The following is a 21,064-nucleotide window of genomic DNA, read 5'->3' on the forward strand; positions in this document are numbered from 1 at the left end:
CGAGCCCTGGTCCAGGAGGATCCCACGTGCCGCGGAGCAACTGAGCCCATGGGCCACAGCTGCTGAGCCTGCGCTCTAGAGCCCGCATGCCGCAGCTACTGCAGCCCGGACGCCTAGAGCCCGTGCTCAGCAACAAAGAGAGGCCACTGCAATGGGAGGCCTGCGCACTGCAATAAAGAGTTGCCCCCGCTCGCCGCGACTAGAAAGAGCCCGCGCGCAACAGGGAAGACCCCATGCAGCCAAAAATAAAATAAATTTTAAAAAAACAAAAAACAAAAAACTGGTAGGAGAGCGGGCATGTGAGTGCAGACCATCAAGAAGATTCATATCCACAGGGAACCCACCCGTCTGAGGGAGGAAGCCCAGCGGAGGCCATCGGAGTCGGATCAAGGAGAGAGGAGCCAAAGGGACCACGGGGATGTGGTGAGCCTGTGCGCCCACGGCTCCAGCTGGGGGGTGCACACCCACGTGGGTTCAGCAGAGTCTGGAGCAAGACTCAGAGGGGTGTGGTAGCAATGCTTATTCAGCTAAAAGCAGGGCCACAGAGGGAGTAAAAGTAAAAGGTGGAACTGCCTCTCTAAACCTAAGTGTGACCCAAGGAATGGCTGTGGGAGAGGGGGAAGTGAAGAGGGTCCTGAGAGAAGGCGATGTGCTATTTTAGAGATCGTGGTAACCCGGAGGAAGGCTGGCCACAGCAGATGCAATGTCAAAACATTCAGAGGAAAGATAAACAGAATCCCACAAAGGCTCTCAAATAGCAGTCCTTAACCTTTTTTGGGTCTCTGACGTTTTTGAAAATATGATGAAAAGTACAAATTCTCTTCTTGGAAAAAGAGCATAAATGTACTCATGAGGGACTTTTACGGTTAAGAATCTCTGTTCCTTAACATAGTGCTGTAAGTCAATTATATCTAAATTATAGTTAGATAGATAGATAAGCACTTGCCATATGTATATATATATGTATGTATGTATATACATATATATATAAACTGGAATGAAATGCATCAAAATGCTAATGGTAGTTTCTCTGAGGGGTGGGGATTATGGGTGACTTATTTTTTACTTTATGCTTTTATGTATTTTCTAGCTGTCTGAAGTGAACGTGTATTGCTTGTAAAATTAGAAAGAAAACAATGTGTCATTAAAATGAAAAAAATATATCACATTAACAGCTTAAAAAAAAAGAATCTCTGTTCCTATCACCAGAGGAATGGATGGTATTCAAAAGTGAAATGCAAACAATTCAATAAGGAAACAGGTGGGGAAGGGGCTCTGAAGAGGCTGGTGGAGCTGAGGAAAGAGAGTTCAACAGCGTTCTTATCCAGAATAAACGGAAGGAGGGGCAGCCAAGGGCTTATTATGAACATAAAGCTGTGACATGGGGCTGTGAGAACAAGGCCAATAAGGCGTGAGTCCCAAGCTAAGTGAAATTTTTTTAATGTTAAAATTAACCAAAATCGGCTGCACTAAGGTTCAGAGCAAGGAATACAGAAAAGGCACAGTCCTCAGTGCTACATGTGTGACATTTGCAGAACTCTCCAACCTCTCTTTGACCTCAGTTCTGTCTTTTCTGTCAAGAAGATTACTTTCCAGACTCTAACGTGGCAAACTACATTGCTAAGAGGGAACTGAGCCCCAAGATAGAATGCGTTAGACAGCAGCCGGCCACATGAAATGGATTCAAGAATCTCAGTGTGGAACAAGCACCGGCTGGGAGGTGCTGAGCTGAGAAAAGAGGAAACGTCAACTTCTATCACGGGGAATGGACTTAGGTCTTTTCTGGGTCACTTTGGAAGACAAATCCAGGACCAGTGGATGGAAATTTCAGGGATGTAAATGTCAGATTCCTACTAAGAAGAATAGAAATGATAGTTTTTCCCAAATGGAGTGGGCTATCTTGGGAGGTAGTGAGTCTTGTGTCATGGTAGGTATTCAAGTGAACACTGGACAATCATTTTACAGGGCTTTTATGGAAGGGTTTGAATTAGAGATCTCTTCCAACCCTGAAAGCCTGTGATTCTGTGGCTCAACAAGATTAGGGGAGAAAAGAATGAGTACTTTCCCAGCTTACACTGAATTTTTAAACTTTGCTTCTCTACCTCTGAATTGGTAGCACCTCACTCCAGAGTGCTATCCCTTCCATCCTCTCTCTGTCATTCTTCCCTTCTCCTTGCCTCTTGTCCCATTCTCCAGTTACTTTTCTCACTCTTCTTTTATTCCTCTTTATTTCTTTTTATGTAAATCCTAAAAGGCAGAGACTGATTACAGTTGGCAAAGAAGAAGGCACCCTGTGCTTCCTGTCAGGAATCACACTCTCCGGGTTCTTGTCTGTTTCTATCCCATCTCATTTATATCCCACTCCTCTTCCATGAAGCCCTCCCTGGCCATTCCCTGATATCTGAGGGCTATGATCCCACACACACCTCTCCCTCAATTCTTAGACACCTGCCTGGTGTCCTTTCTTCTATTTTGCCTTATAACATAGTTTAACTTTTCACCTGTAGATCATTCTTACTTCCATAGAGTATAAACTCATGGAGTGAAAGACCATGAGTGACTTTCCTTTCTTTTTTTTTTCAACTTTTTAAAAAAATATTTATTTATTTATTTATTTATTTATCTTTGGCTGCGTTGGGTCTTCATTGTTGCGCGCGGGCTTTCTCTAGTTGTGGCGAGCAGGGGCTACTCTTCGTTGTGGTGCAAGGGTTTCTCATTGCGGTGGCTTCTCTTGTTGCAGAGCACGGGCTCTAAGCACACGGGCTTCAGTAGTTGCGGCACATGGGCTCAGTAGTTGTGGCTCACGGGCTCTAGAGTGCAGGCTCAGTAGTTGTGGCGCACGGGATTAGTTGCTCCGCGGCATGTGGAATCTTCCCAGACCAGGGCTCGAACTCATGTCCGCTGCATTGGGAGGCAGATTCTTAACCACTGCACCGCCAGAGAAGCCCGACTTTGCTTTTTATCTCCCAAAGTACCTACGACTGTGCACACCATAGTTATTTTGAATGAATGCTTTCTACCACTTAATATTCTAAACACATAAACGCAGGGTGAAAATAAAACAAATGGACTAGAGCTGAGTACAGCGAGTAGTTAGTTGAGTGCTAAATGACCCATATCAGAGAGCTGGGAAGGATATTAAAGATGATCTAATCAACTTCCTTATTTTTCAACCTGTGGATCGGAAGCTGAGTGTGATGTGGCTTAGGAGCACAGCTGGTCCATATGCCAGGTTTCCACGTGTCCAGACGGTGTCCTCTCTCTGACCCCTCACTGCAAAACCTTTGTGGAGGCACTGAAGCAAGCTCACTAATAGTTGCGAGTCTTTGAAAGTGAATAAAACCTCCATTTTTCTGAAGGCATAGAGATGGACCAAGTGACTTCCGAAGGTTCCTTCCAACCCAGGCTGGGAATCAGTTTTTCTCTAATTCCCACTCCTGGGTGTCCTTTGCAAGCATGATGCTGCAATTGTACCATCCAGTGGTATGAGGCAGATATTGCACCACCAGCAGTCACCAGCATACATTCTACCTTAAAAGCCCTAGCTACCAAAGAGAGCTTGTAGAGGACGCCAAACACCTGACGGCACTTAGCTAAATGTTGCAAAGGAAAGGAGCTGAGTGGGGAGAGCGTAAGTCTCCTCCCTATTCCTGCCTTGGCTCATTCCCTCTGACAATGGGAACTTTAAAGGAAACTACCCATCCTCTCTGACATGGAGCAGAAAACTCTCCGCGACATTTGACCGCAGGGTTTAGGGTGGGAAGGCAGCTGCACCAGGGCCCATGTTTACTATACCCATCCCGGGGAGGCAGGAAGCTCAGCCTATGGGCACGTTCAGTCATCTTCCCCCCACAAAAGCAGCTGTCTCATGTCCCATCACTTGCCATCACCCTGTCAGGACTCACGCCATCTTTAGCTCCAGGCTGGAGCCCTCCTTCAATCCACCCAAGAGCTGGGACACCCCTTCGCCTCCTCCTCCCGCCCTTACTCAACCTCCTATAGTGCTATCCTCTCAGGTCCACAGTCAGTCACCCCACAGGGTGGTGGAAGGGACCACAGTGGGAGCAGCCCTATTCCTATAAGTTACATGGTCAGCTATGGGACTGAATGGTGTCCCCCAAAATTCATATGTTAAAGCCCTAGCCCCCAATCTCCAATGTGATGGTACTTGGAGCTAAAGACTTTGGTAATCATGTTTTGGTGAAGTCATGAGGGTGGAGCCCTCAAAATGGGATTAGTCTGTCTGTCTGTCTCTCTTTTTCTCTCTCCTCTTTTTTCTCTCTGTGAGGATACCGCAGGAAGGTAGTCATCTGGAAGCCAAGAAGAGTTCTTACCAGAACTCAGTTATGCTGGCACCCTGATCTCAGACATCCAGCCTCCAGAACTGTGAGAAATAAAAGTCTGTTATTGAAACCACCTGGTCTATGGCGTTTTGTCATAGCAACTCAAGCAGACTAAGACATGGTCTGAGTCCTGGTTTGAAATACTGGAAGTCAGTCCAGTCAAAGAAAATCTTGGAAATAGCTCACCTTTTACCCATACCTCTTCCCAGATGGGGCGGTGCTGAGCCTTACTGATGGGCCGGGCAGGAAGAGGCTGGGGGAGAGAAAAGGTAACAAGGAGGAAAGGAGTTCTTCGGTCTTCAAATAAATAAACCCAACACCATAAGGAGGCCAATAAGTCATGCCAGTTCCTGAGGAGGTTCACCAAGTAGGAAACCTGGTGAGCTATTCCCTCAGGAGACGAGGTGGCTGAGCTGGAGCAGCCATCATGGACCATGAATAGAGGCCACACATCAGTGTCACAAGATAAAAGGAGCCTAGGTCCTGAGGACTTCGTGCAGAGCGGCTGCCATACCAGCCCTAGACTGCCAACCTCTGGACTTCGGTGGGGGGGGAAAACGCACTTTCATGTCTTATAAGCTGCTGTCTTTTGGTCTCCATAACCCACAGCCAAATATCAATATACTCATAACTGATACTGCCTTCAATAAATGTTGGCTGTTATCTGTCACATGATACAATTATTTAATGTCTGTCTTCCCACTAGATTGTAAGCTCCATGAGGGCAGGGACCATATCTGTCTGGTTCAGTGTATCCTCAAGGCCCAAACCAGTGCTATACACATGGCAGGCACTGAATCAGTGTCTGTCCAATGAGTCAGTAACCCCCTGAGCCTGAGCAGCAGACTTGGGGCATCTTCTCCTTTAAGGTCTCACTTAAAGCCCACCAAGGAAAATCATCCCTGTCACACCTCACTTCCTTCTGCTTCGTGCAGGTCCCTTGGAACTTACACTGTGTTGCGTAGATGAAGTTGTCCTGCTGTTGTTGTGATGATCATTCTCTAGTTAGTGCCCTGATGCTTATGTCCTTGCTTAACTGGATGATAAGCTACTTTGGCAGGGGAAACACTTTCATTTTTTAATCATTGGGAGCTTAACCCCAATTCCTCCTAAATGTATACAGGGGACAATAAATACTTTGTGGAGAAAGGGAGGAAAGGAGGGAGAGAGGGAGGGAGGAAGGGAAGGAGGGGGGAAAACCTGACAAGGCCCCAACACTGAGGACGAATGCTAGCATTTCAAGTTGTGGAGGGTGACTTTTAAAAAGGAGAAATAATGGGGAGTTCCCTGGTGGCCTAGTGGTTAGGATTCTGGGCTTTCACTACCATGGCCCGGGTTCAATCCCTGGTTGGGAAACTGAAATCCTGCAAGCCACACGGCACGGCCAAAAAAATAAAATAAATGAAATGAAATAAAAATAAAAAGGAGAAATAAGTAAGGTCAAAAAGGAGCAGGCAGAATGGTAGGATGCAAACAAGAGAGAAGACTCCCAGGAGCTTAACTTGGAAAAAATTTCAAAGGCAGGTTGCTGTGTGTCAAAAAATGGGAAAATGTGGGATTCTGGGGACCTGGGCTCATCAGTCATTAGCTGTGACCTTGGGTAAGTCAATTCTCCTCTAAAGATCCATTTCCTCACTGTTACAATTAGCAGGTCTGACTCAATCAGTGGTCTTCTGGCTGTGCTCCAAGGAGCCCAGGTAGAGGCTCCAAGACGCTGGCATCTGGCCCTCACCTCCTCAGCCAGAGGAGCTCTGCTCCCTTCAGATTCATGCATTGGCTTCTGCACAGAATTTAGTTTGAGCAAAAGACTACAGAGCTAAAACAAAGTCTGAAAACCACTGGTGTCAACAACCCCGCTCACAACTACATAAAGATCTCAGGTTTTATGGTTCAACAGTTCTCTCCCAAAGCTGGAGCCCCTCCTCAAGGAAGAAAAGGTACACATGGGCCTTGGTCTCATCTTCCCAGCCAGACTTTAGATTCTGAGAAGACTGAATTTGGGCTCAGGGTTCTCAGCTTCCCATGACAACTTCCTGTTTGGGCTCATGGAATCTCAGCCTTGGCTGGATCTTTATCAATAAAAGATGTTTCACAAAATTCTGTGGCTGGATGCCTTGACAGGGTAGCAGAAAGGTTGTGAGAAGGAGCGTCTAATCCACCTTGGGTAGTTCTCAGGGTTGTAAGGGACGCCCATCCAGGGGTGACTGGGCCCCTGAGCTCTGGTATGTGTTCTGCTCACATGTGTGTCTTTATTTTTTTAATTTTTTTTTCAAAGGTTCATGCACATGTAATTTTTTTAATTTAATTATTTTATTTAATTATTTTATTTAATTTTTTTTATTTAATTTTTTTTTTAAATTTTTGTCTGTGTTGGGTCTTCGTTGTGGTGCGCAGGCTTCTCGTTGCAGTGGCTTCTCTTGCTGTGGAGCGCGGGCTTTAGGTGCGCGGGCTTCAGTAGTTGTGGCACGCGGGCTCAGTAGCTGTGGCTCGCCAGCTCTAGAGCGCAGGCTCAGTAGTTGTGGCGCACGGGTTTAGTTCCACGGCATGTGGGATCTTCCCTGGCCAGGGCTCGAACCCGTGTCCCCTGAATTGGCAGGCGGATTCTTAACCACTGTGTCACTAGGGAAGTCCCCTCATATGTGTGTCTTTAATTTTATTACATGCTCTTTCTCCTTCTTCCCAGCCTCTGGTTTCTTGTCTTTCTCCTTTTCCCACTTGCCTCCCCGCACTCCCCTGCCCTCCCAGCCTGAGGTCTGTGCTCTCTCTGAAGCCCTGACACTTTCCCAGAGTCCTGGGTACGGAGTCCTAGGTTTGAGCAGGGAGTCGGTGAGATGCCCAGAACAAGCAGGGCTGAATCAGGCACCAGGAGCTTTGCTCTTAGGGGAAGAGACACCTAAAGGGCCCACATCAAGATACAAGGACTGGGACTTCCCTGGTGGTCCAGCAGTTAAGATTCCGAGCTTCCGATGCAGGGGGCGTGGGTTCGATCTCTGGTTGGGGAACTAGGACCCCGCGTGCCATGTGGCGTGGCCAAAAAAAAAAAAAGATACAAGGACCCTAAACAAAATGTGGTACCTGCACACATACAGTAGAATACTATTCCTCCTTAGAACGGAAGGGAATTCTGACACTTGCTACAACACGGATCAACCTTGAAGACGTTATCAAAGTGAAATAAGCCAGTTGCAAAAAGACAAATACTGTATGGTTCCACTTATATAAGCTGTCTAGAGTAGTCAAATGCATGCATAGAGACAGGAAGTAGAGTGGCGGTTGCCAGGGACAGGGGAGAGGGGGAAATGGGGATTTATTGTTTAATGGATATAGAGTTACAGTTTCATAAGATGAGAAAGTTCTGGAGATTGGTTACACAACAATGTAAATATACTTAACACTACAGAACTGTACACTTAAAAATGGTTAAGATGGAAAATTTTATATTATGTGTATTTTACCACAATTTTTTTCTTTTTTTTAAAAAAACTTTTTTTCTATCAGAGTATAGTTGATTAACAATGTTGTGTTAGTTTCAGGTGTACAGCAAAGTGATTCAGTTATACATATACATGTATCTATTCTTTTTCAAATTCTTTTCCCATTTAGGTTGTTACATAATATTGAGCAGAGTTCCCTGTGCTGTACACTAGGTCCTTGTTGGTTATCTTTTTCTCTTTTTTGGCTGAGCTGCACGGCATGCAGAATATCCTAGTTCCCTAGGGATCGAACCCGCGCCCCTTGCAGTGGAAGGGCAGAGTCTTAACCACTAGACCGCCAGGTAGGTCCCTGGTTATCCATTTTAAGTATGGCATTGTGTACATGTCAATCCCAAACTCCTTAACTATCCCTCCCCCCAACCCTTCCCCCTGTTTACCACAATTTTTTAAAAAAGAAGATGAAGCAAGGACTATTTGAGGAGTCCCTGGTATCCCCAGGGCTCAGGTGGCCCTCTTCCTATTTGTCACCTGGACGGGACATAAGGCGGAGAGTGAGCCTTGGAAGGAAATGAAACTCCTCCTGATTACAGCTCCTCAAACTGCAGGCCCTTCCTGAGCTCTCTGCTCATGGTCTGGCCCTCATGTTTCTAGATCTCTGGGCTCTGGCCCTTGTCCCCCAGCTCCCAGATACTGTTCATTTCTCTGACGAATATGCATGAGGCCTCAGGTGACATTATCACACACACTCACAAAAACCCAACTCAACTAGTTAATTCATTTAAAAAAGCAACTCAGAGGGCTTCCCTGGTGGCGCCGTGGTTGAGAGTCTGCCTGCCAATGCAGGGGACACGCGTTCGAGCCCTGGTCTGGGAGGATCCCACGTGCTGCGGAGCGGCTGGGCCCGTGAGCCACAGTTACTGAGCCTGCGCGTCTGGAGCCTGTGCTCCGCAACAAGTGAGGCCACGGTGGTGAGAGGCCCGCACACCGCGATGAAGAGTGGCCCCCGCTTGCCACAACTGGAGAAAGCCCTCGCACAGAAACGAGGACCCAACACAGCCATAAATAAATAAATAAAATTAAAAAAAAAAAAAAAGCAACTCAGAGACTGGTTGGAATCAGGCAACTCGGCACAGCCTTGCCAGAGCTGTTTATTTACGGGGAGGGCTATGGGCCCATGAGGTCTTCGGGGCTGCGGTGCAGTGGAGAGTCCAAGACTCCAACTCCAGCTCAGTCACTCTGGGCCTCTCGTTAACTCACCTGGGCTAAGGCCGTGGGCCAGGCACCTGAAAGAAAGCACTAGATATACTAGTGAGATATACTCTAGATATACTAGAGGGCTCTACCTCACTCTCTATACCCCAGCCCCTGATCACAGACCCCATCCCTACCAGGATGGCACCAAACCTGGGCAGGAGGGCGCAGGGGGTGGTCAGGGAAGGGAGAAAAGAGGAACAGGGTCAAGGGCACCTGGGACCTGGCTCCTCACACACAGGAGCCTATACAGGAGGCCCCTCCTGAGGGAATGGTCTTGCCTTGAGAGACCCCAGAAGAGGCAGGAGGATGTGACTGATGAAGGTCAAGGTCAGGTGCAAAGACCAGGGAGGGCAGGGGGCAGGGCAGGAGGTGACAGGAGCACTAAGAGGGCAGGGGACTGATGGGCGGGGCCAGGCTGTTCTCCGCCCCCTGCAGTGCCCTGTGGGGCCCCAGAAGGACCCCGAAGGAGAGGTTGCACTCACCCTGGAGGGGTCTGCTTCACCCAGACATGATGTGCTTGACAAAGGCTGGGAAAGAAGACGGAAATCAGCCACTGCACTTGGCCCCTCTCAGCCCCTTAAACCTCTTCTCCCTGCTCTATACCGCCTGACCTCAAACCCTCCCAATACCCTTTCTTCAGACCATGGTTCTTTCCCCCATTTGGGGTTGATGGGGAGAAGGTGGAAGGAAGGAAGAGACATAACCACTGCTCTGTGTCCACTCTCTGTGCTGGTACTTGACACAGATGAAATGAGCTACATTATCTCTGCCAATCCCCGCAACCTTGGGAAAGGGGCCAGCATCACCCCATTGCTCAGATGAGAAAACCAAGGCTCAGAGAAGGTAAGTGACTTGCTCAAGGTCACACAGCTGGTATATCACAGAGCTATCTCCGAAATCCATGCCCCTTCCATTACGCCATGATGTTCACTCCCAGGATAGAAAAAGAGCAATATCCACTGGGAGCTCACCGAAGCCCAATGGGGTGCACATATTCCCTAGCTCCTGCATCTGTTCTGTTCTGCAGCCCAGCCCAGCCCAAACTGTACCCAACCCCCCATCCCTGTGTGACCGGGGAAGCGCAGCATGAGCCGATACCTTCGTAATTGATGCAGCCATTGGCATCCTCCTGCCCTGCTAACAGCTGCTCCACTTCAGCCTCAGTCATCTTCTCTCCTGGGGCGGGAGGCAGTGGGCACTTAATTACAGATGGGCAAAGGAGGCACAGGCCAAACCCAAGCACCCCCTTGAGTCTGATGGCTCAGGACTTCCTGGATGTATGAAGTGGCCATACCAAAACTCCCCCAGAGTCTTTGGAGGGTGGAGCCAAGGGTCTTAAGGCCCTTCCTAGTTCCCAAGGTCTCTCCCTCTGGCTACAGCCACCAGTGGGTGAGCAGACCAGGGCCCCAGTGACTGAGGCAAAGACAAGGACAGGAGCCCTGGGTCCCACCTCTCAGGCTTCACCCCTGCTCGGCCAACCTGCTCTCCTCTCCTTCCCACCCTGCTGAGCAAACCCAGTTGGGGAAGCAAGACAGGCCTGGATCAGGATGTGATCCTCAGGACGCAGGGACCCCCGTGTCTCCCCAACATATGCCACTCGGGCACTTCCCACGCCTCTGTTCCCCCTGCCCTTGGGCTCCACCTGTGCCCAGCTGGCATACCCAGGGTGGCGAGGACGTGGCGAAGCTCGGCGCCCATGACCGTGCCGTTGCTCTCCTTATCAAACACGCGCAGCCCCTCCACGAAGTCCTCGTAGGTGCCCTGCTCCTTGTTGCGGGAGATGTGCTGCAGGATGGGCAGGAACGTCTCAAAGTCCAGCATCTTGGCATTCATCTCTTGCGGCGGGGACGGGGAAGGAAAGGGGATTCGACGTGAGCTCGAGGGAGCAGAGGGTCAGGAGGGGTCTCACCCGGCTCTGCCAGGCTAGCCCGTCCCTGGCAGCACCCAGAGCTCAGCCGCCGCCACTTCTGGGTGGGGCACCCCCTCAGCAATCCCGGAGGGCTCAGAGGCCCAGGAGCCAGGCAGGAGCTGGCTCTGGGCACTCTTCTCAGTGAAAGGACTAGGGCAGGAGGGAAGAGGGACCGTGGCTCCACCCAGACCTCTGAGCTCCAGGTGGCCAGCGGGGCAGGGAGCTGAGGTGGCAGCAGTAGAATTCGAGGGGCCCCAAGGGCCACACAGCGCAGGCCTCACATTCACAACTTAGACTTCTGACACGTGACAGACTCCCAGTCACAAGGGTAAACTGACAAAATTGCAAAAAGAAAATTCTGCATAACTCCAAATTTGGGTCCCATCACTAGACCACACTGCCTGGAGCAACTCTGAATCAATCATTTTAAAAAAATGTGTGATTCTTGTGTGACTAGCACCCTTCTCCCACATTGTCATGTGTTAAAAGCTTTAATTTAATAGAGGTAAACTATTTTTAAATACCCCAAATGTTGGCATTGCTTTCTTTTATAACCCAGGAACCTCCCACAGTGGAAGTGCCCAGATATCTTTCGACCTCTGAGAAGCCCTGCTGACACCGGTAGACTCCTGGTCCTCTGGCCCTTCTGGCCCACATCCTTCACCCCCCATCGGTGTCTTCACCAGCAAGAGCAGGAGGGGAAGGGGCCAGAACCAAGGAAGGGGGTAGAGCCAAAATGGGGCCCAGGAAGCTTCCAGAGATGGCCCACCCTGGCTGGGGGCTCCTGCCCAGGTCTGCCTGGCCCCGTCCTCTCAGAAGGACATGTGTGTTAGGGCAGCTGTTAACTTGACTGCCATGGTGACAGGTGACATTCACAAATGTTGCCACTTGCACCACTTTCTAAACTCTCATTCACCAAAATCTATCAAATGCAAACGAGTGAAAGAAGCATCGTTATAGAGCTAATCTTGAGTCTGCTCTAATTTATATTAAATGAATAATTTGCAATCTTCAATGATCTAACCATCATTAGAAACAGGACAGCTCAGTGCTGTGACACCTCGACCACAATTTGCTGGTGGGGAAGAGGGGGGCGCTGGCCAGTTATCAGCTTCCCTCCAAGCTTCCCTGCCCCATGTCCCTGGCACCCTCGGTGTCAGAGGAAGACACTGAAGAAGTAGAACGTCGCTTCTGTTCCCCAGGAGCTCCCGCCCTCATGGGGAAAACAAGAACAAGCCCAAGTCACACTTTTCGAGGGTCAACTAAGTGCCAGGCGCTTCCAGGTAATTCTAGCAATGGGAGGAGGGTAACCTGGGGAGGGTAGGTTGGTCTTGAAGGGAGAGAGCCCCAGGGCCGGCGGGGAGGCACCACGAGGCCCACGCTGACCTTCCGGCTTGGGCTTGCCCAGGACACGCAGCACCTCGGCGTTGGTGGGGTTCTGGCCCAGGGCCCGCAGCACGTCCCCGCACTGCCCGTAGGTGATCTTCAGCTCTCCAGTCGGGGTCCGGTCAAACAACGAAAAGGCCTCTTTGAACTCTGCAGAGAAAAGACTGGCTGCAGCCCCCGGGGCCAAGCGAAGGCGGTGGCTGGGGGCTGATCCGCCTCAGCGTGGTTGATAAAATATTTCAGAATTTCCCTGCAGCCATCATCCCAGCCGCTCCCTGTAACCCATCCCCACCCCATCTTCTGACAACTAAAGAAGCATCCTGGAGCCCCACGACCTGTTCCAGCGCTGGGCCTGGGATCTCTTCCATCGATCCCTTGTCACATCATTTGAAGTCTCCCCTGCCCCCGCCCCTCCCATCCACCCATCCTTCCCTTTGCAGGTGAGGTGGCTGACTGTTGAAAGAGGCAGGGAAGTGAAAAGAGCGGTGGCTGAGGAGTCAGGATTCCTGGGTTCTCCTCTCGACTCTGCCAAGCAGCCCAGGGCTGGGTCTCAGTTTCCTTGCGCACGCACAGAAAGTAAGGCTCCACCACCAACCCCCCCACCCCACCTCCCAGTTACTAGGAGTGTCAAAGGAGGTGGCAGTGTGTGGAGGCACTTTGCAAAGTGAAAAGACCTGTTCAAAAGTCAGCTAATATCAGCACTGCCTGTTCCAGGCTGAGAGGGGGCTCCCAGGCGGGACAAGGTGACCTCGTGGAAACAGTCAGCCCGCCCCAGCGCTACCACTGACCCGCAGGTGGCCTCGGGCAAACTCCTAACTCCCATGGGCCCTCTGTTTCTTAGCTCTAAGTAAGGATACAGTGTCCACCTGTGTGGGCGGCTTGGGGGATTACAAAGCACTGCAAGCATGGTGTCTAGCATGCGGTCAGGGAATCAACAAATGCTGGTTATTATTATATTTCCTAGTTCTGGAGCCAGACTCCCAGAAGGTTCCATGGCAGCTGTCCAAGGGGCAAGGCTGAATGAAGGCACTCCTGGGCCCTTTGCAAAGAACCTTAATTCCTAATCAATTTGGATTCAACCAACTCCTCACTGAGAATAATATGGACTGGGTACGGTATTGAAATTACCTTATGCTACCCTCGAAGAAACGGTTTACTAAGCAGATTAACAATATAAACCTAAGAAGAATGTGTGAACTACTTAGGAGAAAAGCTGCTTTTAATCCTCTCTAAGCACTTTAGAAACACTTATTTCCTTTGATGCTGCATATGGATTATTTACAAATCATTCCACATATCAAAGCAGGTTCCCCAAGACATTTACCTGCCACTCTTTATTAGGCTTTGTATGAATTTCAAAGATATAAAACTGCATGTCTTTCAAATTACTAAATAATTGAGTTCAAATTCTGTTTCCATTGCTTAGTAGCTGTGTGACCTTGGGCAAGTAAATATTTAACCTCTGTAAACCTCGTCTCTTCTATAAATGGCACCTACCTCATAGGGTCCTTAAATTTCATTCAAATACAATACAATAATGTACGTAAAAAACCTTAACTCTGTGTCTTAACACAGAGTAAATTCTCCAACAATGCTGTTAGTAATCTCTTACTGAGTTTAATCCCAATATTACCACTTAACTGTGTGATCTTGGCCAAGTCACATAACCTCACTGAACTTTGTCCTCTGTCAAAAGGAATAGCATTGACCTCACAGCTTTGTTAGAACAATTTAATTTTTTTTTAACTTTTAAAGCAATTAGCATGGCTTCTGGCACAAATTCATTGTTCAATAAATATGGTAGTTGAATCTGAACTCAGACTTTTTGATCTTCTCCTAATTCATTCAGAAGAGTGAGGGCAAACTTAATAAAAATAGGAGTCTCTACTTAAAAGAAGAATGATATTTAATAGAAGGATGGAACAGGAGGGAAATAACAAGAATAATGACCTACGATTTGAGCACTTACTGTGGGCCAGGCTCTGAGCTGATAACTTTGCATGAGTTATCCCTTTCATCTTTACAAAGACTTTATGCTATAGCTATTATTATCCTCATTTATAGGCCACTGCAGATGTGCCTTCCAGCCAACTATTAAGGAAACCAAGTGAGGAAGAGGAGGAGGAGGAAGAGGGCTGCTATACCAGCTAATGTTCCCGACTGCTGGGAAGGCTGGTATGCACATAAAAACCAAACACTGAAGTCTAGGCTAGCTACTAGGAGGAAAACAAGGCCAGTGTGATCTCGAGGTATATGAGAGATGAAGTTCATTGTCCCAGAAGAAACTTCTGAAAGATCTGTAGTAGGGAGCTGCCTGCTAGAGCAGTGAACAATGGTGGTGATCCCTTTCCAGAAGGATATGGAAATATGGACCAGAGAAGGAAGTCAGGACTTAGAAACTAATTCCTATGAGAAAATAACTTAGAAACTAATTCCTATGAGAAAATAAATAAATAAATAAATAAATAAATAAAAGAAATTGGAGCCATATCACCTGGAGATCATAAAGCTAGGAAGGGATTTGATAACTATCTTCAAATAGATGGAGAGTATCTAGAAGATGCTGAATAGAGTCACAGAATTTCTGAATTGAAAAGAACCAAATACCCTCACTTTGCAGATAAGAAAATCCAGGTTTAAAAAAGTGACTTGCTCTAAGTCTCATGGCCAACAGTGGCAGATTTAGGGCTAATATCAAAGTCTCCTGGTTGCAGATAACGTTCTTTCCAGCAAAGCAGGAGAAAACCATCTTCAGTTTCACCAAAGAGCAAATGAAGAGATAGGGATAAAATTAAAGCAAAAACAATTCCAATCCAACCTAAGGAACAATGCCTTCAAAGTCAGAGGGATGAAAGGCTGGAATGAGTTAGGCCCCAGCCCTGAAAATCTTCACAGAGAAAAGAGGCAACCAGCTGTCTCAGTTGGCTTTGACCAGGATTCCCATTTGGGAAATGAAAATTTTTTATCATTAGTTGATTTTCTAGTCCTCATGGGTACCACTGTGTTTGTATATACACTGAGTATATATTTAACTAAAATGCATTAAAATTTATTTTAAGAATTTCACAGCACTACAAAGTATTGATGGAAAGTGAGCGTCCACAGGGTATTGCAAAAATGGAGTCGGACTCAGTTCACTTGTTTCAAATTGCATCTGCCATCTCTCATGCCCTATTGGTGGGTAACTGGCATCACTTTTTTGGAGGGAAACTTGGCAATAACTATTAAAATGCACATATCCTTTGACTCATTGCTAGGTAGATCCCCTGGGGAAAGCATTATTTCCCCCAACTGGAAACAACCTGAAGGTCTATCAATGTGGGCCTGATGGGATTAAAAGGTGCATCCACGTGTGAGAATCTATATAACTGTTTAAAAGAATGAGGGGGCTTCCCTGGTGGCGCAGTGGTTGAGAATCTGCCTGCCAATGCAGGGGACACGGGTTCGAGCCCTGGTCTGGGAAGATCCCACATGCCACGGAGCAACTAGGCCCGTGAGCCACAATTACTGAGCCTGCGCGTCTGGAGCCTGTGCTCCACAACAAGAGAGGCCGCGATAGTGAGAGGCCCGCGCACCGCGATGAAGAGTGGCCCCCACTTGCCGCAACTAGAGAAAGCCCTCGCACAGAAATGAAGACCCAGCACAGCCAAAAATAAATAAATAAAATTAAATTAAATTAAAAGAATGAGGTAGAACTGTTGGTGTTAAATATAAAAAGATATTTAAATATATTATTAAATAATATGTACTATGTTATACATTGTTAAACCCAAATGTATATTAAATAAAAGATGCAGGACAGTATGCATCACATGACTCAATTTGTATAAACTTTACACATACATACATACATACTGGTTTAACATTATATATTTTTTTATCAAAAGATAGGGCTGAGGGGCAACAATTAAGTTGGAGGGCGGGAGGTTTCGAGGCTTGTCTTGAAGCTACCTTAATAATACTTATATTAAGTTGAGAAAACAAATTGTCTTCATCAAAGATGGAGAAGGGCTGATGGAGATCACAGGTGCACTAGGGCACCCTCAAGTCACCGCTGGTCCTGCCATCATTAGGGGGTGAGCATCTTGGCAGAGTTCAGGATGCAGGGAGAGAGAGCTGGTAACCTAAGGAGGGCTTTCCAATAACAAACCAGAAATGAGGGCTTCTAAATATCTTAGATAGGAGATTATAGAATGGAGGAAAAAAAAGCATTTTTGCTGTGCATCTATTATGTTCCAGGCAGTCTGGCAGAGTAGTTCAGAACTCAAGTCTGGAATCAGATTGCCTGAGTTAGAATCCTGGCTCCACCACCAACTGTCTGTGTGAGACTGGGCAAGCCACCCAACCTTTCTGTGCCTCAGTTTTATCACCTGTAAAGTGGGGTGGTGATAGTTCCTACCTCACAGGGTTGCAGTGAGAATTAAAAAAACTAATCCATGTAAAGTGCTTAACTAATAACATGTAGTAGGTGAAAGTGAGCAGAGAACACACCTATACTTGCTATTTTGCATAACTGTTTTCCAGTCACGCCTTTGTGTACCCTGACCCAAATACGGGTTTGCAATGACGATGATGATGATGGTGATGGTGATGGTGGTGACAGTGATGATGGTGATTGTGATGGTGGTGATAATGAGGGTGGTGATGATGGTGATTGTGATGGTGGTGATAATGAGGGTGGTGATGGTGATGATGGTGATAGTGATGGTGGTGACAGTGATGATGGTGATTGTGATGGTGGTGATAATGAGGGTGGTGATGATGGTGATGGTGATGGTGGTGACAGTGATGATGGTGATTGTGATGGTGGTGATTACTATTATGGTGGTGACAACAACTCCTCCCCAGGAAGCGCAACAGAGAGAGTGTGGTGGGATAGGTGGGGTTGCTAGTACTCACCTTCGATCTGGTCAGCAGTGAAGTCTATCTGTGGAGAGAAACACAGAGGAATGAGGGCTGGGACTGCTAAAGCCTTCCAAAGGGAAGCAGAAGCGGCTTCCACAGCAATCAGGTCACCTCCAGCAGACACTGATGAGGACGGAAGGAGACTACGGGCTGAGAGTCAAACACCGGCCTCCTGACAACTAGGCCACAACTGACAGGCTGTCAAATAATGCAGGCTCCAAAGCTCTCTCAGCACCACTTGTTAAGTGATGGCTCCAAATGAGAGGGAAAGAGAAACACTCTGAATAACTCTAGACCCCACACTGACTCCCTATTATAATTCCTTTGGGTCGAATGTAAATTCCATCCCAGCGGCTGTAAACAGCCCTCACATCCACCCCTTCAGTCTCTCCCCTTTCTACTTGATGCTGACTTTCAACCCACCTCCTTCAACAAAGCCTTCCCTCACTCCCTCCATCCTAGCCCCTCCTTCGGCACACATCCCTCTCAGGCAGGCCCTGGATGCTTCCTGTTTTCCTGTCATGCCTTTATGTGTACTGTGACTCCGTGAAGCCAGGGTCCTGGCAGGGCAGGGGATTTGCCAGAAAATGCCTGGCATAGAGTAGGCACTCCAAATATATTTGTTGAGAGGAGTAAAGTTTGGGTTTTCCCCCCTAAATTCAAATCTGAGTACAGAAGAAGAAGGTGGAAGGCTCTGAAGATGAATGACAATGAACAAGCATGAGTCATTATTTTAATTTAGGATCTTGCATGTTACTTCATGGTCCTTATCTACCACCACCACCTCCTCAAATCCCCTCTCCGCTGGTGGTGGTAACCAATCCTGGAGCATCTTCTTTGTGTGCCACCATTCCTAGTCTTTTTTTTTTTTAGAAATTCACGTTCTTTTATTTATTTATTTATTTATTTTATGACTGTGTTGAGTCTTCGTTTCTGTGCGAGGGCTTTCTCTAGTTGCGGCAAGTGGGGACCACTCCTCATCGCGGTGCGCGGGCCTCTCACTATCGCGGCCTCTCTTGTTGCGGGGCACAGGCTCCAGACGCGCAGGCTCAGTAATTGTGGCTCACGGGCCCAGTTGCTCCGCAGCATGTGGGTCTTCCCAGACCAGGGCTCGAACCCGTGTCCCCTGCATTGGCAGGCAGATTCTCAACCACTGCGCCACCAGGGAAGCCCCCATTCCTAGTCTTGATTCTGCTGCTCTGTGCCCATCCGAGGCTGACCTCGTTAATGAGGACCACTGGAGGTGGCCGGAACGAGCTAGGAGAGCAGGAGAGGGGTTACACCGTGTTGGGAAGAGAACTGGCTGTGCCCAGGAATGGACTTTGCCGAAGGAGTAGGGGAGGGTTCGTCAGAAAGTTAAATAAACCCCCTAAATGGGGTAAAGGATGCTTTGAATGAACCCTCTGGGGAACGGTGCAGTTTGCCTTACTTTGCGATGCTTTAAGCCCCAGGATTAAACATTGTAAGAGAAATTAGTATAACAACATAACATCTGAATATATGGTCATAACCACACACATTGGGCTTAAGTTTACTTTTGCTCTATTTTTTTTTTTTCTTCCCTCCCTCCCTCCCCTGCTCTATTTTTGAGCAAAGAATCTTCTAAGCAAAGGAACTGGGTAAAGTATAATAATAGTGAAAATAGTCTTCATGAAAAATACCTAATTTTTTTTTCCACTTTAAAGCAATTTCAACAACTCCCAGAACCGGAAAATCCAGACATGGAAAAGAGAATTGCAACCAGATGTGAGAAATTGGGGAAGGTGGGTGGATGGAGGGAAGTGAGAGGCCAAAGAGAAGGAACTCGGATGATACCACTAGGCAGCTCTTGTCCAGACTAGGCTGTCCGACGGGAACAGTGCGTTATCAGAACAAATCAGAAATCCAGGTTTCCTGAAGGGGGAGATCGTCAGCTTTTCTTGCTAGGCTTTGCCCAGAGAGGGAGCAATGTATGACCTAGAAAACCTTCAGGTACTTTCAAGGTCTTACCCTGTGCCTCAGTTTCCCCAGAATGTCCCATCTCTTGGCCAAGCCAGTTCTGCTTAAATTCCGCCCCTTGTAGGGACTACCATAGATCAACCCCAGGGTTCTGGGCACAGTGGCAGGGTCTCCCAGGGCTGTGGGTACCAGGAAGTGTCCTGAGAGAGCCAGGGAGGGTCATCCAGTTAGAGCTCTGAGGGCTAGTTTCTCTTCCTCTTTGTCACAGAACCAGGTCCTGAGCTCTAATTTTGATCTGATTCCTCACCACCCCCAGCCCTGCCCTGAGGCTGATATACCCAAGGGCCCACCACTCCCAACCTGCTATTAATAGCCCTTCATACCAGTAGCCACTTGACCTCTTACATTCTGGTGCCAAAGCTTAAAACTGCTTCAGTCTCCAGAGGCCTCTGACCCCCTCCTTCATTGGCCCATCCCCTCCCCGTTCCATTCCTTAAGCAGCTGGGCCAGATAGCTGGGAGGCCTAAAATGACTGAGTCAGCAGGCAGGGTCTACACCAGCTCCAAGGAGAGGAGCCTTTCAGGGCGAGGGGAGCGCGGTGGGGCAGAGAGGGAATAGGGCTGCGGCGGCAGTGGGAGCCTGGCCCAGCTCCCACACCAGGTTAGAGAGAGGGTCTCGGCCTGGGCTAGGCTAGGCCACTGCATGCTCCAGATAGGAGCCCAGGCCAACGGCACAGAAGGAGGGGTCCACCTGGGTGGGGAAGAGGAGAGAGAAGCAGGCTCTTCTCATCTTATCTAGGGCCTCCCTGCCCTCACCACCCACCCAGTGCAAGGGTCTTTGCAGGTGAAGCCTTCCCCAGACCCCAGCACCCAGAGAGCAGGGCTCCCTCGCTCTTTATATCACCTACTCCCAGTTACACCGGAAGTTATCATTCTGTGTCTGTTCTCCATAAGAAATCACACAGTCTTTTTTACTTCACTATGGTGGTCCCCACAGTGCCTTAAAGAAAGTTTAGGTGGTTGGTTGGTTGTACCCCCCTGACATTTCCAACTTTGCTGGGCAAATTTGGGATGACAGAGCAGGGCTTCCTCAGACAGAGCAGAAAAGCCTGCAATCCAAAATAGCCCTCACCAGCCCCAGCACCTGCTCCACGCCCCACGGGACTGTGAGTGGGGGATGGACACCGCAGCCCTCACCGCGGTCCAGCCTCCATGAAGGAGATCTCTGAGCTCCAGGGCAAAGAGGACCCTGAATGTCATGCCCACCCCCATCCCAGGGGCTGAGGCTCACTTACCTTTATACTCTTGGGATCAAAGGCAGGTTCCTTGCGGGGCTCAGGAGGTGGGGCAGAGGCCAGGGCTGGGGCTGAGGCCACCTTGGCCGCTTCCTTCTTAGGCTCAGGCTTCTTGGGAGGCATGTTGTCTTGTTGGGCTCTTCCGCAGAGCTGGGACCTAGGAAGGAATCAAGAGATGCGGCGCCCAGGAGATGAGACGGGAGACTGGGCTGCCTCCCGCCCCTTTTATCCTGGGCAGGAGCCCCCACGGAGGGGCTGGGTGATCGCAAGAGCAACTGCTGCTGACTATAAAAGGAAGAAACACCAGGAGGGTACAGCTGACAACTGTGCATTGTCACCAGGTTTGGGGCTACCGGCCCCCTCCCCCCCCCTCCCCCTCCCCCTCCCCCCACACCTCACACTCCTCATGACCTCCACCTCTGGGTCAGGCTGACCCCTTCCTGCCAATCAGTGGACACCCAGAGGGGCCAGGGAAACAGACCCTCTCAAAAATGCCAGAGTCCAGCCAGAGAGATGAGCTGACTTGAGCAGTTGATAATCCTCACACAAAGCCCAGGGGAGGGTGAGGCTTTTTTTAGTCCCTCCTGAACAGAGGCAGCCC

The 21,064-nt window shown here is 48.7% G+C and overlaps 1 protein-coding gene across 2 annotated transcripts; it reads right to left on the reverse strand.

The window, feature by feature from the left end:
- Positions 1-8,886: 8,886 nt before the first annotated feature.
- On the reverse strand, positions 8,887-20,669 carry MYL4 (myosin light chain 4). Of its 2 annotated transcripts, none has more exons than XM_082373874.1 (7): positions 20,464-20,669; positions 17,226-17,253; positions 12,327-12,476; positions 10,693-10,866; positions 10,130-10,207; positions 9,514-9,558; positions 8,887-9,073 (listed from the first exon to the last, which is right to left on the reverse strand). In XM_082373874.1, the coding sequence occupies exons 1-6, from the start codon at positions 20,584-20,586 to the stop codon at positions 9,530-9,532; spliced, it is 582 nt and encodes a 193-aa protein (XP_082230000.1). In that variant the 5' UTR covers positions 20,587-20,669; the 3' UTR covers positions 8,887-9,073; positions 9,514-9,529. The 2 variants fall into 2 exon arrangements, with proteins under 2 accessions (XP_082230000.1, XP_082229999.1); XM_082373873.1 differs by having other exon boundaries at positions 8,887-9,060; positions 20,464-20,620.
- Positions 20,670-21,064: the final 395 nt, after the last annotated feature.

This window comes from Balaenoptera borealis, assembly GCF_965194805.1.
Source record: "Balaenoptera borealis genome assembly, chromosome: 20".
NCBI classification, from domain to species: Eukaryota; Metazoa; Chordata; class Mammalia; order Artiodactyla; family Balaenopteridae; genus Balaenoptera; species Balaenoptera borealis.